Consider the following 17953-nt stretch of genomic DNA (forward strand, 5'->3'; position numbering starts at 1 on the left):
ATGACCAAAACAACATTTCAGATGTTTTACAGTGTGCTCAGCCTACTGGTGTGTCCATTCACACACATCTTTATCATCACGTGATCTCCCATAACAAAGTAACAAGAATTTTTTAATGTGCTTACTGGACTTTTTTTTTTCGGTAAAAGTGTTTCCATTGTAGTTTTTGCACATCTTTTCTCATCAAATAAAACATTCATCCTATTCAGTTATGTGTATTCTGTGTGCATATGTTTTTTATATCGCGCATCTTGGCATTTCCATCAACCGTTTTTTAATGCGCATATCCAAAATGTGCATAAAAATAGGTGGATGGGAACAGAGCTAGTGTGGAGGGCATAACTGTATGTTGTAACCGATTTTTACAATGAAAACACAATAAACTAAACAGCTAGGCAATCAGAAATGTACAGTCTTATCATCACTGTCCAACTTTCAGTGAATATGAAATATGCAATGAGACCAGTGAAGTTATTTCAAATCAAATGATTCTTATGAAACAGTTCTTTTTAATGAACCATAACTGAACTATCATTCCTGTCTTGAAACAAAGCATGTTTGTTTTACATATAATGAGCCTCATTTGGCTTGTAGTTATTGTATAAAATACATATTTGTATTAACACTTTTTTTTTTTTTTTACACATTTGTCTCGAGGCTGAGTCAAAGAACATTTGCTGCACAAACAAACCATGTTCCAGATGCTACTAACTTGTTTTGAACGCAGATCGTTCACTTAAATATCTCAACATCTGGCCATGTTTCCTGAGGTGATGAATGAGTAGTTAGTTATTCCATAAGCAGGGTGCCTCTTCTTCTTTATGACAACGAAGAGCACCTTCCCAATGGGATATGCCACTCCTGTTCTTCTTAAAAAGAGGAAAAGTGCAGTCGGAAATAACCCTGTGAGTGCTGCTCACATCAAAAGCCTTGTCATTGTGTAGCAGGGAATGTCCTCCAGGTATTTCTATTGGTGCTATTGTACATGCATCTCAGCCGATTCTGTCCTTTCAGACCACAGAGTCTCTAGAAACTTCAGAGGAACAGGATGCTCTTTTGTTTATGTGTGCGCATTTTCCTTCTGTTTTGTAGGTTTGCTTGTTTTCCTATGGAGAGGGTGCTGGTTGCTTCTTTACAAGGCTGTCAATCAAGCACTAATGAGCAGTAAATTATGGAATAAAACATTTGCAACCACTTGGCTTTGATATGGCTTCGCGTGCACTAATTGCAACGATTATATCTGTATTATTTTTCAAAAAGATCAGTGGGGCACTCCAGTAATTTTCATTAATCACGAACAAAGAAGAGGTAATTAAAAACCCCATTATCACCAATCATTTTGGGTGTTTATGGAGGGATCCGAATATTAATATAATTTAATTCACACAAGACATCGCATGCACAAAAGATTATTTCAAGGCCCTGCTGTTTCATAGCACGCGTATCTGTTCTCTGCATGGATTTTATTTTTATTTTTTTGCTGTTTGAGTTGTTTAAGTCACGTCCTGATATTGTGTACATTCCTGACAGTCATGGTCATGGGTGCATGCTGCCGATAACCGCTTCTCTTACTTTGATGGTTCCTCACTGCTGTCACTGAGATATTCGACAAGGTCACGCCAAGTATGGAAGAGATAGAGTCATGGGGTGTATCGGCAGCAGGTGATCTGTTTGCTCCCTATTAAAGTGACACTCGCTTTACCAACTGTAATTTAACAGAATTATTCCGGCGCGGTGACCTCACGCTGAGATAAATTACATCCACGATGTGCGACGCGCCACTATCGCTCTCCTCCATCAGCTCGTAATCATGTTCTCTCTGTATATATCTGACTGCAAACAGACGCGCATCTGCCCATCTAGATCCAGATCTGGACCCAGATTACTCTGGAGCTTTCTGTGCGCACGGGCCTGGATAATGACATCATTCAGGAAGAGCTTGTTTCCATAGAAATGAGAGAGTGGTTGATTAGGAGAGTGCATGGTTTTTTAAATTTAATTTGAATTTAATATTAATATATTTAATTGAATTTAATTTTATATTAATACATTTGATTTAATTTTATATTAATATATTTAATAAAATGTTGTTTTATATTATTATATTTAATTTGATTAAATATGTTAATATGAAATTAAATTGAATTAAAATATTAATATAAAATTAAATTAAATAAATATTTTAATATTTTGTGTATATATATATATATATATATATATATATATATATATATATATATATATATATATATATATATATATATATATATATATATATATATATATTGGTTTCTGATCATCTATAATCCTAACTCAACATTGCATATCTTGCGATGTGACTTGCCGATACACACATTGCGATATCGATAACGAAACAATATACTGTGCTGCCGTATTATATTATTTTATATTATTCATTGTCATATAATTCATTGCAATTCATTGTCATCTAGACCACACATTTTTTCAAAAATTCCTAATTGATGGACCGAACGGCTCAGTCACAGCTGTATACTTTTCTAAAGTTACAAAGGCTGTGTATTTCAATTAATATCCGAGTTACCAATTAACATGAACTAATTATATAACAGCTTCAATGGTGTATTCAGCTTTTAAAGCCACTTAGCGCCCCCTTGAGGAACCCCCAGTTGTTTTTCTGTCCTCATATTAAACAGTTGTTTGTGACAGCATGTGGCGCCCAATGGCTGGTCCCCATGTAGCTTGTCAGTTTGCTGCTGTCTCATTATCAATGGGTGTAGGATGCAGAGGTGCAGAGAAACGCAGCGGGCCTGTTCCCTTCCCCACGCGATACTTGCACTCTCTCACATCAGATCGTGCCAAGGCTATATCACAGTCACACACACACACATAGCCAGCCTGTGTCCCTGTACCAAAGTGAAATTGACAGGCTCACTGGAGTAATTGTTCCCTGCACTATTGTTTCTGGCAGGAAATGCTGTTATTGACAAACAAGGATTCAATAAGATTCGGAGATGAACACTTTGGGCTTGGTCAAAAGACTGTATTGGCCTTTTCACTGAGCCCCTATTCTCTCTCTCCTCTCTCTCTCCTCTTCTTTCTCTTTTTCTTCTCTTTATCTCACCAGCACTCAACTCATCTGGTAGTTGGCCTGTCCTTATCTCTCTTTCTCTCTCTCTCTTTCTTACTTTTCTCTTTCAGTGTGCTTTCTACCTCCTCCTTTCTCTCAAGAGTTTCCTCAGACCCACACACAGACCGTTCCCCCATGTTCTTTCCAGCCAACAGAAACCCAATTACAGTGAACCAGTGGATGTGGCCTGTCTGCATGATTAGTGTGGTCTGGTGTAATGTTGATATCATCCCAATGGATTGAGCCGGCCGGGGTCATTAAGCAGCATATTATGGCCTGTCTTTGGTTTCTGGTGGTAAAGGTCAATGGATAGTGAAACCAGAAACTCTTGTTTTAGAGTGGGTCAGATAGAGGGTTCTGCCAGTTTTTTGGCAAGGAAAGAAATGGAGAGAGCATTTTCAGCCTTGCTTTTTATTATCTAATGTTCACAGCAAACTTGATCTGTCCGCAGTGCTCCGAATGCTAGTATATTTATTATACATTTTGTCCATGTTAACTTTTTGCAATTATGCAATTATATGTACTATAGCAATTAAAGCAACCAATTAATAGTTTGTAGTGTTTTCAATCATTGAATTAGAAGTAAAATGAGTATGTTACATAGAATAGAAAGTTATAGCTTAAAATTGTGCGAATAATAATAATAATAATGATAATAATAATAGGCAAGGCAGTGGTGCAGTGGGTAACACGTTCGAACCTCGGCTCAGTTGGCGTTTCTGTGTGGAGTTTGCATGTTCTCCCTGCCTTCGCGTGGGTTTCCTCCGGGTGCTCCGGTTTCCCCCACAGTCCAAAGACATGCGGTACAGGTGAATTGGGTAAGCTAAATTGTCCGTAGTTTATGAGTGTGTGTGTGTGGATGTTTCCCAGATGGGGAAGGGCATCCGCTGCGTAAAAAACTTGCTGGATAAGTTGGCGGTTCATTCCGCTGTGGCGACCCCGGATTAATAAAGGGACTAAGCCGACAAGAAAATGAATGAATGGATAATAATAATAATAATAATAATAATAATAATAATAATTGTTGTTGTTAGAATGTTTTCGTTTGCAAAAATTCAAAGAAGTCATATTTTTAAGCATGCTTACATTCATATTTAGACAGCACAATACCAATGTTTTGACTTTACAAGATGTAACAAATGAATATTTGGCTGAATATCCTTGGTTTTCGATTACAACCCGTATTGGGTTATAAGTTATTTTGAAAAAGTAATAAATTAAAAATTACTGATTACTACTGGATAATTGTAATCTAATTACTCATTACTTGGTGTAAAAAATAATCAGATTACTAATTACTTTGCTTGAAGTTACTTTTAAAACATAAAATGTGCCTAAAAAAAGGTGAAATAAACTGCAGCTCTTTCAGTAATGCAATATTCACTGAAAAACATTACAATGGGTTAATCACAGCAGTTTGACATATTCTAAATACTTAGAGTTTGCCTAAAGCTTAATTCTCTCATAATTTACTTCTTCCAAACCTGCTCGTCTTTTTTTTTTTTTTTTTTTTTACATTAAAGAAGACATGAAGAAAACTGAATATCTGTAACCACTGACGTCCATAATATGCAAAAGCACTGCAGTCTTTGGGTGTTCTGTGTATATCTGAGCTATTTAGTCTACCTAAATGTGTATATTCCATAGTATGAAACTGATCAGTCAGTTCTTGTCACATGACTCACTGCTTTCAACTGGGTGCACCTGGGAAATATACATGCATGCAAAATACACAATATGTGAATGGTCCCATAAGCAGCTACGCTTCTCTTCAAATTCAGAAGATACCTTTACTCCCGATCCTGCACAAAAATAAAATATAGCCTGTTTAGGGTGAGTTGGGCCATTATGTTTTTAAGCGCTGGTGTCCTCTTTGTTGACGACTTTTGTCCGAGTTTATATTCAAGTGCTTGAGCAAGTTGCTGGACAAGTTTAAAGCAGTTGAAAGTTCTTTAGAGACTGGACATAGACTGGATTGCACAGCAATATTTTTGTTTTTATACTCGATAATATCAAAGCATTGTCTGTATTTCCACTTGCAGATGCAGCCAATCTCAACAGCAACCATTTCAGCTCATGTTCTCGCATGCTCATTAACTGATGTTGCAGTGAAAAATGTGATTTAAAATAAGCTTTTTTTTTTTCTTGCAAAAATTATATTTGTTGCATAACTTACACAAATACACTGACTTTAGTAACTGTGATCAAATTACACAAATTTAAAATTTTATTTGTTACATTACAGCGTTCTTCAAAAATGTAACTTGAATACAGTAACACGTTAATGTGGAATTAAACCCAACTCTGATTACAACAAATGGAAAGCTAATTGGTCATTTTGTTTAGAGTACCTATAAATCCTGCAAATATTAGTAAAGAATTGTTATGGATTTGCACAAACCCTTAAGCATTGGTAAGCATGAGACGTATGTCACGCAGTACAGAAAGTTACAGATACCTTTTGTTATTCCAACCCAAGGATATTCTGAATATATAAAGACAGTTATAGCCCAGCCATCATGCGGTTCCTCTCATAGCGAGACGGAGAGCAGCTCAGCCTGTGGTTCAGTGAATTTGAGATGGCTGTCTGCAGCAGGTCTGGAAAGAGCCAGGGGCAACTACACTTACTACAGACAGTAATGAGGGAAGTAATAACCTCTCTCGCACACACACCCCATTACTTCTATCAGGCAGGTATAAGCACACCAGTCATATATCTGGTCCCTCGGATTCCCTCATCTGAACTATAGAGGCAGATGAACCGAGTGATCTTTAGTTGGATTCAGATCAAGACAAATTCAAGTATGACGACCTGCCTGAGAATAAAGAGTCGAATTGCTTCAACCTGAGCTCCTCAGAAGTGTTTGGGGAGAAAGACTTGCTCTTATCCTCCAATTTGAAAGGGAGCAAAAATGTGAGTTTGCATCAATTGAAAGAGCGGTTAGATCTCACGTCTACTTTGAGGCACGCAAACACACCACTTTCTTATTGAACGTTTTAGTCACACAAATGATGGTACCAGAATACACAAGGTCAGCTGCCAGTCAACATCAAGGCCGCTTTTATTGCCACACAAACCCGTCATGTTGTTCTAAACCACCGCCTACGTTTAACCGACTGCTTAAGACCTAATGCTAACACCTGCTGATCGCACCAGAGTAAATCGCTGCGTTGTCTGCCATGTTTACAAGATCTGCAGACTCAACACGTACTGTGTCTCCCCATCGCAGCCCCCTACTTGCCTATAGTAATGGCTCATTTATTTTCCTGTTGCTATATAAACCAGCGCTGCCGCCCGTGTCGGAGTTTCTTGACAGAGCAGAATTGGGACTCAGTCACAAAGATGCCCTGTTTATTCCTCCAAGACTGCCTATTAGTGCAGCTTGCCTGCTGGGGAAGCCACATCCTGGGACGACAACATTAAACACATTCGTACCAGGGAAGAAACCGCTAATACTCGCTCCATACTCCCCTACATACTTCTCTGTCGGCATTAATTCATCCTCCCGTCTACACGGGTGTCTTTGACAGCCCACCATGTGCTCCATCGCCCTCTTCTTTTTCCTCTGTCTCGTTTGGCAGGTTGTTGTTTTCAGAACACACAGATGGAAAAACGCCTTCAAAGGACAAAGAAACACATGGATGACTTAGATGAGAGAGAAAAAAACATGGCTGAAAAAAATATATAAAAATAAAATGAACCTAAGTAGAATGACAAGAATAAGAATGATGTGGTATATACGAAAGTGGAAAGCGGTAGTGTGGCACACTTTCCATTCTTTTGCCCAAGGGGCGCTGTGCAGGTAACAGATTGACAATCTTCACTTCGTCTGTCTAATGCTTGAGAGTAGAAAGTAAGAAAGTAGTCACAAAGACCCACCAGCTTGGCAGCTTGCACAGAAATTGAATTTTGTGCATGAACCTCATGAATAAATTCACCTAAGCCTGGTTTTGTAGGTAGAACGAAATTGTAAGACATTCCACCTGATTGTTGTCAGTATCTGATCTGTTTCCTCTTCATAATGGTGTTTTATTTCATTCTTGCATGTTTGTTTAAAGGCAAATTCAAATAGCAGAATCACAAAGTACAGGAATTAGGTAATACAAATGTACCATGTGTTTGCAAATGTTATTGTAACATCTATTAGTCCAATGACGGAACTAACAGCATGGGTAAAGGTTAAATGTGTGTAAGCCTTAGCACATTTAAAAAAAAAATTGTTGAAATTTATTATAATTTGTTTTTAAGTCTTAATTCAATCTGACTCGAATTTATAAGAATTAAAATTTAAATTCATCCAATTCAAGCTGATTACCTTATAGATTGTGATTTGGTCTAATTTAGATCGATTACCCTAATAAATCCTTATCTTCAGTTAATGGTTCATCGTTTACCCGAAGTCGCTTAGAGTCACTATGCTGGCCAGTTCATCTGCTCACAGAAACATCCTCACCAGTTCTAGTTCTTACATTGAGCATATAACTGTAAACTAATTTCCTTTAAGTATTATTAGGCTGCTCCATGCTTGCTCATACATAAAGAAAGTTTGATTTATCCACTAGTTTAAATCATACTAATTCAGTGATTGTCAGAAATCAACAGGTCTCTAATGCTGTGCCTATGCTTCATCCTTTGAGTCTGAATATATAAACAAATCCTGGTCGTAGGTTGCGGAAACATCAGTCTAAACAATCTACTAGTTACAAAGGTTTTAGGTTTTCTCCTGTTCTTGCGCTCTGATTAGGCACGCTGAGTTATGATCGGTTCAAACAGCATACTGCGGGAGAAGTATCAGTCGGCCTGGAGAGTGCAAAAAGTCGAGTAAGGCGATTTAGAAATTGTACATGTCTATATGATTTCAATTAATCGCATTGCCCTAATTCACCGTCTGTGTATAAAATTGCACTGTGAATTAAGAAGTGATTGTCTGTTGTCTAAAAAAGTCTGTTTTGGCACAACATCTTTTATTTCTAATGATTTTTCTAATGATTAATGCTTTCTCTATGTAAAATAAATATTGCATATTGAATATGATTTTTAATATTCATTTTAAAGTAAGTTTGTTTTTCAAAATAATGCAGTTTACACTGAAATATAAAGTGATTGTAATGTAAATAGTAACTAAATGGGTGACAGTACCATAGGGAATGCTTTGTAGAAACTTTAGTAAAAGTTTTGATCAGTTTCACTAATACTATTACTGGTAATCGTTTTTAAATGAGACCTTTCTTTTTTCAGTTTATTGTGTGAAACGTTTGATTGGATTCTGATTCCGAGTCCCTGTAGTTTTAAATCGCTTAATCATTTAATCCGTTTTTAATCAAACTGCCTTGAAGTGTCTTTTTAACCTATGTGCTGATTACATATGTTGGTCAACTTTTGTCATCTAATAAGCTCGCTAATTCCCGCGGATGTTCCCTAAAGCTTGTTTACATAACATGATTGTTGCTCTTCATAAAAGAGTTGTGTAAGAACACATAGCAGCCATATTTGTTGCTGAATGTGACCAACATTTGTATTCTGCTGCTGCTGAATACCTGAAACTTAACAATAGGTTTCTCTTCATATCAGGACGAAAATAAAAATATTTTAATAAGCACTTTTCTGCTGTTGTTTTTATATTGTGTGGGAGCGTGTCCCATTAATCTGTGTGTACTGTAGAATTAGCATGAGGCAGCTCCTGCTGACTTGTCTAGCTGGTAGCTCTGTGTCAGTCAGTGCTGTGGGTGGGCAGTCTGCTGATTTACAGAGGAAGTGAGTCTGCAGTTATGGAGTGTTAGTAATCATTCTCACCTGCTGGAGACTGGGATGCAGCTGGGAGCGCAGGGGCACTGCCTCATCCACAAATCAGGTGTTGGTAACTACTTCCCCCTCCTACTATTATCTGCATGTCGTCTGATGATGAGGACAGACACGGTTCAAAATTTCCTCTAACAATTCCTATGTGTTTGCTTATTTACCATCAGCAGAAATATAAAGTCAAAGATTGAAAAGTAGAGCAGGGGAGATCTTTCTTTTTTACTATGCTCATGAACTCTAGAGATGATCAAGTCTAATACAGATGTTGTAATTAACGAGTGACAGGCCTAACAGAGTGTAAAGCGCAGCGGTGCAGTGGCTGATCCCTTAATGTTTCTTGTTCCCGCAGGGTGGACTGAGGAACAGCAAGCACGAGTGTACGCTCTCGTCACAGGAGTACGTGCACGAGCTGCGCTCAGGAATCTCCGAAGACAAACTGCTCAACTGCCTGGAGTCCCTGCGCGTGTCCTTGACCAGCAACCCGGTCAGGTCAGTCAGTCAGTCATTCTTCACCAACTCTAATCGTTCAAGTCACTCCTTCTGAAACCAGTCTCTGATTGAGTAAGCTGACATATCAACACTCACTTCAGCCACCTCAGACCATCCTCTCTCTGTGAAATGGAAATTTAAACCTCATTTTTCTGTCTACACATTGCAATCTTGGAGGATTTCTCTCAGGATGCTAATTGGAAATCTGTCAATGGGTCTTTTAACCTTCAGTCTATGTGGATCCCCGATTCTGGTTAAATGAGCGTAGCCCATAGCATAGCCGGCTAAATGAGTGTATCCTCCAGTCACTTTGAGAGCAGCCCTGTCATCTCCCCCTCTCTATCTATTAAGCTCTAATAGATAGGAAATCCTTTTTTTTAACACTTCAGACAGCCAGCCATTCTCTGAAACGTTAATAAGCGCGCCAACCACCACAAGACCAGGCGCTTGGCTTTCAAGTCCTGCCACTAAAGTGTGCATCCCGCCTGCTTTTTTTAATCTGTTCTGATCACGCCTAATGTAGTACTTAAAATAATTTTGCGCTTTCACGCAGCCTCCCCTTGCTCATTTCTGCCAAGCTTTTATTGTTTTACTAGCCTTTCTCGTTCGCTCATAATAAGGCCCGTCTCAGCCTTCTCTCCCACAAAGTCTAACCTCCCCTCTAGTGGACGGGATTTTCAAATTTAATTTGGTCCCAGTAGCGCAGAGGAACGATATGTGACAGCAGACTCTCTCAATTATTTACCAGAGCACTGTCTGAGAGATGGCCCTTAATGTGAATCAATGAGCGCAGCATATAAAGTGGTCATCATGCAATTGGCAGGCAGACCATCTCTTTAGGTCCACGCTTACGCAGTGGAGAAAGAACCCGAGCGGAACCTGCCATTTGATCCGATGGCATTATGTGCCACGGCTCTTCTCAACAGATGTGTTTTGCACTGGAAAGCAATTAATAGACGCCCCTGCCCTTCTCCCCAGATGGCGGTACAGTGCAGCGAGTCAAAGGAACACAAACACCGAAATGACTTTGCTATTGTTTTCCTGTCACAGAACACATAATCTAGAATGTGAGTTGTAGAACACAGCGCCTGAAGGTAATCTCTTGTTATTGCCCTAATTAAATGAAGGGATGGCATCTCGTTTTGTTGTCTTTATCAGATCATCACAGTGCTGCATGGTGGCCCCGTGCATCCAATTATTTACTCCACTGTTAGCCATTAATCATGAGAAGCAGATTCTTCGAGAAGCCCACACTTATCCCCCCATGAAGACAGGTTGTTTGTAAAGATCAGACTCTTTGGCTGAAGACGAGTGGCGTCAGCACATCCCTTCAGTAAAAGGGCAGTTTGCGCTATGGGGCCACCGAGGCCAGGACCACCCTCCGGGCATCTGCAAATGGCTGAACTTGTGAGTGCCCAGTCAGAGAGGGGCGCCGAGCGGTGTCTCACACAACCACTGAAGGTCAGGTCTTGCTCAGAGAGAAGCACCCTGGGGTGACGAGATGCTTGGAGATACTCACCGCACTCTTCTTTTTTTTTTTTTGCTTTGTTTTGTTTTTTTCAACAACACTGAGGTGATTCTCACCGGCTTGCATGGGTAACAATTAATATGAGTAGAGCTAATTATTACGGATCACAAAACACAACTGAATACGGTATGTTAATGTAACCTTTATAGTGTTCTTGGTGTATGTTGCTGAGATAGCTGCACAAAAGATAGAAACATAAAAACGATTTTATTTTTTTTAGTGGACAGTTCAGATGCAGTTTCTGCCTTATTTGGTTTGCAAAAACCATCTAAAAGCAATTTGAGGTAGTGTGTTAAGTCCTCAATATACTCACATTTTGTTGTTCTTTTTGGGAGTTTAACAGAACAAAATAAATACTGAACAAATAGAAACAGTGCTGAAAATAACTGTTAATATAACATTTGGTCCTAGCAATGTGGATATGTTTGATGTTAAGCCAGATAATGTTTATGTAAGACCTTATACAATCAGTTGCATAAACATCTTTTTTTATTTGTTTATTCAACTTTTACAGATATAATAATGTAAATTTACAGAGACATTTAAACAAATATTATTCCCACCCCTACCCTGTAAACCAGAGATGCCCCAACTTGGGCAAGCGGGCCAAAGGTGGCCCTTGGTAACCTTTGATTTGGCCCACCATCCTATCTGAGAAGAAAGAGAGAACGATGTGGATGGTTTAGAGATTTATTAGTTTGTTTTATTGTTAAGCTACAAAAAAAAAAAAAAAAAAAGAAAGCTGACTGAAATTTAACGTTTCAATGTAAATGCTGTAATTTAGTTTAAAAAGTGCATACTATTACCTGACAGAAAAGGGCAATGCAGAGACTTTGAGCAAATCAAAGCAAAGAAAGATTCTGCTTGACTAGTGTATTCAGCATTGAACTCCATTATGCTTCAAATTTGATTGTTTGTTTTTATTGCTGTGAGTTATTATTTCAAAAAGTTATACTGCATTAGTTAATGCGATTAAAAGTGATGTTTTTCTATTTATTTTTCAAAATTCTGAAATAAATGAGGAAATTACCCATGGCAGCTTTAATGTAAAATAGTTTGGTATAATTATCTTTGGCCCACATCTATTAATGATACTTGGTTTTTGGCCCTTCGTAGAAGTTTGGGCTCCCCTGCTTTGAACAAAACTAAATTACAATCATCCGTACATACATACATACATACATACATACATACATACATTCATATATATTATAAATCAAAAAATTTGGACATGAATCCTCAGGTATTTATACAATTTACTTATTTTTTTCCTAATGGATTAAGCTCATTGCATCTCGCAAACAGTTGTCAAAGCACAGGGGAAATCTTTGTTTTCATAATGAAAGAATAGGTTGCTTTGCTAACAGTGTCAAAAATGCAAGAGCGTGTGCAGTACAACTTGATATCCCTGCTATATTCAGAGAAAGTCCAAAAATTCATTAAGAGGACACAGTTCACTGTGCATCTGTTACAGTACAGAAGAGAAACACTTAAAAAGTAGTGATTGATGGACAAAGTCAAACATAGCAATCTTATATAGGGTGAAAGTCTTTGACTTATTTTTGCCAACCTAACTTTTGCCCAGTATATTCGGTAAACAAAGTTCAATTGGATAAGGCATTGTTGTGCACAAATAGAGGAGGTATGAACACGTGACAAAACCTGGTCCCACATCTCCCAGCTTGAATGCAAGATTGTGATCTGACCTTCACTGTTGTTTAATAAAGGAAAGAGGTACTAGAAAAATAGCAGATCAACCTGTATAAAATTGACAGTATACCTTTTTTATCTAAGGGTACTTAAAAAATTTGGTCAAGTTGAGATTTTGGTGGAAGATTTGGAAAATCTAAAAAATTAGTTTTAAGTTTCTGGAAGTATCTAAAAAAATGGTTGCTATAGGAAGAGAACATGTTTGTGTTAATCGTGAAAAGATTGTTAGTGCATACTTCTTTATGGTATTAAAAAACATTAACGGTTTACATGTTAAAGAAAGTGAAGCCTATCTATTATACATATCTTTGGTAGTTCAAAGTTGTTTAACATCTGGATTGAAAGTTTATGAAAAGTTCACTTGGGCAAGCTATTCTTCCGAAACAAACCTCAAACATACTCGGTTTTTGGCATGGTTTTGTTCAAAGTAACATCACAGCAGTTAGTTCTTTTTTGCTTGAAGTGTATCAGAGCATTTACATAATGTAAAAGTAGTTTCTTTAGATCAAAAAATCAAAGAATGGCTAGACTTTCTCAGTCCCACACAGATGAGAGAAAGTAAGGTGTCTGAAGTTTAATTCCTGTGGGACCCAATTCATTTTTCCAGCTCATTTCTTCATGCTGGTCATTTATTTATTTATTTTTATTTTTTCAAACTGGACTTTTGTGTAAGATTGGAGTGTCACGCACAGCACGTGTTAAATGGGAAATTAATTTGTGGTGAAAATGACCCCAAGTTCCTTTAATTTGCTAAGGTGCAATTATAGATGAGTGCCTTCATACCTTATCTCTGTAAGAAATATGTCAGGGTGTGGATTTCATTTCTCACAAGTGATGGTTCCTGCAATGTGTTCTCTTCCTTGATAATCAAACAGTGCACTCAGGAGCATAGCAATGGCTTTGGTTTACTCATGTGTGTAAAATGGTAGACTTAACATACATTACCTGTCTTACCCATGATGGAGCATTAATAACAGTCTGCTTTTATTTTTCTGACAGGATCATCTATTAATGCATGGATTATCCTGCATGCCATGTCCTGTTTTGACTGTTCTAGATTCCCATATCATTATTTTAATTTGTGTCATAGTATAAACATCCCGAATGGGGAAAAAATCAAGAGGCAATTATTTTTAATGTGGGTCTTAAAAAACTAATGGAAGTATGCTCAAAGAATTTCTTTCTTTCTTTCTTTCTTTCTTTCTTTCTTTCTTTCTTTCTTTCTTTCTTTCTTTCTTTCTTTCTTTCTTTCTTTCTTTCTTTCTTTCTTTCTTTCTTTCTTTCTTTCTTTCTTTCTTTCTTTCTTTCTTTCTTTCACATAAACAAACCTTGCACACTGAGTCTGATGCAAATTAATCAATCCATCAGGAAAAATGCTAATTTTTTTCATTTTAAGCTGTGAAATTGTTCTCCTCTGTCTTCTCTAAAGTAGAAAAAGCAAGAGGAATAGGCTACATATTGTGTTTATTTAATACTAGTCTACATATATATATATTTTGACATGTAGAGAGTAAGGAGAGATCTCCTCCTTATCAGAGCTGCGCTACAAGTAACCCGAAATGCAAAGTTTATTTCAGGAAATCAGTGGATTTCTGATGTGATACTTCACACATTCAGGTACGTAAACTGATCCTGAACAGAAACTGGCAGTACCTATAGACTAGGGGTGTCCAACCTCGGTCCCGGAGGGCTGATGTCCTGCAGATTTTAGCTCCAACTTGCCTCAGCACATCTGCATGGGTGTTTCTAGAAAGCTTAGTAAGAGCATGATTAGCTAATCCAAGTGTGTCTGATTGGGCTTGGAACTAAACTTTGCAGGACACCGGCCCTTCAGGACCGAGTTTGGGCACCCCTACTATAGACATAATAATAAATGGCGGCCAATAGATAGAAAGCAGACAATAGATAATGTCTGTGGGCAGTGCGTCAAATGTATGGACACCCCAAACAGCAGCAGGGCAGAGATGCGCCAGTCACTGAATCCAGCATATAGAGGTTCTTAACTGTCCACTACATTCTGTCTTTATTTTATGCACTGTGTTTGTTAAAGTTATCTGTAGCTCAAATGATGGCATTCTGTATTTAGCTTGTCTCTTGTACGGTGGCTCTGAAATGTCAAAACGCTTCTCAAAGCTGTTTTTGAGATGCGAAAATGATAGATAAAAATTTTCTGAGATAGTGTGTCAAAACAATTCACACAACATGAGGTCGAATTTTTTTTTTTGACATGCGAAAATTACGGAGGAAAAATTTAGATTCTGTGTGCAATTCTCTTAAGAAGAGGTGAGAGTGGCTGTCATTGTCATCTTAATGTGCTCTCATTGGTTGGCTTGTGTTTATGTAATAGTTTAATTGTCTAGGCTGAGCACCTGCCCAGGTGGCAAGAAAACTCCCATTTCCCAGTAGTCCCTCACAGGTGTGGATCTTCCAGCCTTACACATCCATACACAGATGGCTCTGCTTGCGGCGGATACAGCGTCTTCCTTAAACATTTCACTCTTTTATTTCAGTTCTTTCGTAACTATTTCTTCCAATACTCTGCTCATTTCGGCTGACTGAAAATCACTTCTTCCTCTTCTGCTTTTTCACACACTGTATCCATCATCCTCTCACACACGGAGTCTTGTTTCATTAACTCTGAATTGCCAGACTTGCCAAAATGCAGACTAACAGATAATCACTGGGTCTTATTTCCTCATTTATGGAGAGTTAATATGCACTGTAACTAATGGCAGCCATTTTCTCTCGCCTCTCCCATGCTTTCATTCTCTCTGTTTTTATTTCTTTCTGATACAGCTGTACAAACAGTGCCACGGGCAGGCAATGTAGAGCCGAAACAATATTACAATGCGAGAAGTAATCCAGAACTTTCTTAACACCCACTCATGCATAAAACCCTCCAGCTTTGTCATCCATTCCAACAACTCCGATGTCTCAAGCACTTTCGCACACAGTCGAGCAATGAAAGATCTCCAGTGGCGTACACAGACTTGGCTGATTCTTCATCAATGCGCCGCCAATAGGAATTCACATTTCATCTGCGACACGGAGTGTACGAAGGGCTTGACTTTTCACTTTCAGTGCTAAGCCCTTGGTATTACACTCTCTGCTTTTTACACTCCACTTTAAATCTCAGCTGTGACTTCGGTATTGAATCTGCAGGCTCAAAGATATGTGGCAGAGAAAATCAGACAAACCTGAACTTAGCTCCAACTTTTTATTATGTCCAAATCTTCATGCTGGAGCTGCTGCATTTTCCCCCCGGAGGCTTTTTTGATTTTTTTGGGGGGTTAGTACTACTTATTTATTTATTTTGCAGTGTAGGGTTTTGAGTGTAAGCTAGCTGTGTGTTGTAGTTAGCAGTGTGGGACATGAGCCTGAGGAAGCAGAGATGTGTATTGGAGTGAAGATGTGCTGACACCACTAGCCGCCCCGCAGAGCCTGTGAATCCATCATTCTGCCTATGCGGCCATCCTTCGCCGAGCGCCCGTGGACACATGTGCGGGAGGTAATGGGCTTATTAGTGCCTTTGAAGATTTGATACTCCTTAACAAGAATCCGTTCAGCCTCAGATCCTGAAGGCTGTAGCCCTTCTCGAGGCTTTGAACGAGCGCCGAATGCTAGACTATGAAACAATCACACTCCATGTGTCACAATGTGTTTTTTTAAGCACTAGGCTGCTTGGAACTGCACATTCACCTGTATTGCCACTTTGTTTGATGGAAATCTATCACTCTGCTCCAAAAAAGCTAGTGAAAGGGGGGAGCATTTGAAAGCATCACTGCTCACGGCTTCTGTCATTTCCAAACTTTAAGCATAGTGGAATCTAGGTTAAATGAAACAAGTTTATATTTATATTAGTTTTTCTGTTGCTTAGTATATTCAAAATGACAGATAAGGGTAAAAACAACAACAATAACAAACTATGATCTCTGACTTCTGATCCAGAAGTTTGGAAATGCCCATAGGCAGAGTGGGGTTTTATACAAAATCACACATATCAAACATATATAAATATATAATAAATATATATGACAGACACTTTATTAGGTACACCTTACTAATACCGTTTTGACCTGCCTTTGCTTTCAGAACTGCTTTAATTCTTCGTGGCATAGATTCAACAAGGTTCTGAAATTATTAGATTTTGGTCCATATTGGCATTATAGCATCACGTAGTGACAGCAGATTTGTCAGCTGCACATCTATGATACAAATCTCCCATTCCACCCCATTCCAAAGGTGATCTATTGTATTTAGATCTGGTTACTATGGAGGACTTTTACGTACAGTGAACTCATTGTCATGTTCAAGATACCAGTCTGAATTGATTTGCGCTTTATGACATGGCACATTATCCTGCTGGAAGTATTCATCAGAAGATGGGTACACTGTGGTCATAAAGGGATGGACATGGTCAGCAACAATACACAGGTAGGCTGTGACATTGACACAATGCTCAATTGGTACTAATGGGCCCAAATAGTGCCAAGAAAATATCCCCCATACCATTACACCACCACCACCAGCCTGAACCATTTATACAAGACATGATGGATCCATGCTTTCATGCTGTTGACACCAAATTCTGACCCTACCATCCGAATGTTGTAGCAGAAATCAAGATTCATCAAATCCAAGCAACGTTTTTCCAATGTTCTATTATCTAATTTTGGTGTGCCTGTGTGAATTGTAGCCTTAGTTTCCTGTTTTTAGCTGACAGGAGTGGCACCCGGTGTCGTCTGCTGCTGTAGCCCATCCGCCTCAAGGTTGGATGTGTTGTGCAATTTAACAGTTGTAACGAGCTCAGACTAGTCAGGCCATTCTCCTCTGACCTCTGGCATCAACAAGGCATTTACGCCCACACAACTCCACTCACTGGATATGTACTGTTTTTTGAACCATTCTCTGTAAACCTTAAAGATGGTTGTGTTTAAAAAAAAATCCCAGTAGATCAGCAGTTTCTGAAATACTCCAACCAACCCATCTGGCACTAACAACCATGCCACGTTCAAAGTCACATAATCACTTTTCTTCTCCAATCAGATGCTCGGTTTGAACTGCAGCATATCATCTTGATCATGTCTACATGCCTACATGCATTGAGTTGTTGCCATGTGATTTGCTGATTAGAAATTTGCCTTAATGAGAAGTTGGACAGGTGTACCTAATAAAGTGGTCGGAGAGCATAATAAATAAATAAATATACACACACACACACACATATATATATATATATATATATATATATATATATATATATATATATATATATATAGATAGATAGATAGATAGATAGATAGATAGATAGATAGAT

General features: G+C 38.4%; 1 protein-coding gene across 50 annotated transcripts in view; it reads left to right on the forward strand.

Annotated features, from left to right (window-relative positions):
- Window positions 1-17953, forward strand: part of diaph2 (diaphanous-related formin 2) — a 712207-nt gene that overhangs the window by 139583 nt on the left and 554671 nt on the right. For all 50 annotated transcript variants that reach the window (XR_012389930.1, XR_012389932.1, XR_012389933.1 and 47 more), the window contains one exon: window positions 9259-9398. Coding sequence is in view for 47 of the 50 variants with exons in the window: in XM_021481247.3 (XP_021336922.1) it covers window positions 9259-9398 (140 nt within the window). In the remaining 3 variants the exon portion in view is untranslated. The remainder of the gene's footprint in view (window positions 1-9258; window positions 9399-17953) is intronic.

Source organism: Danio rerio, chromosome 14, assembly GCF_049306965.1.
Source record: "Danio rerio strain Tuebingen ecotype United States chromosome 14, GRCz12tu, whole genome shotgun sequence".
In the NCBI taxonomy this organism is placed as follows: Eukaryota; Metazoa; Chordata; class Actinopteri; order Cypriniformes; family Danionidae; genus Danio; species Danio rerio.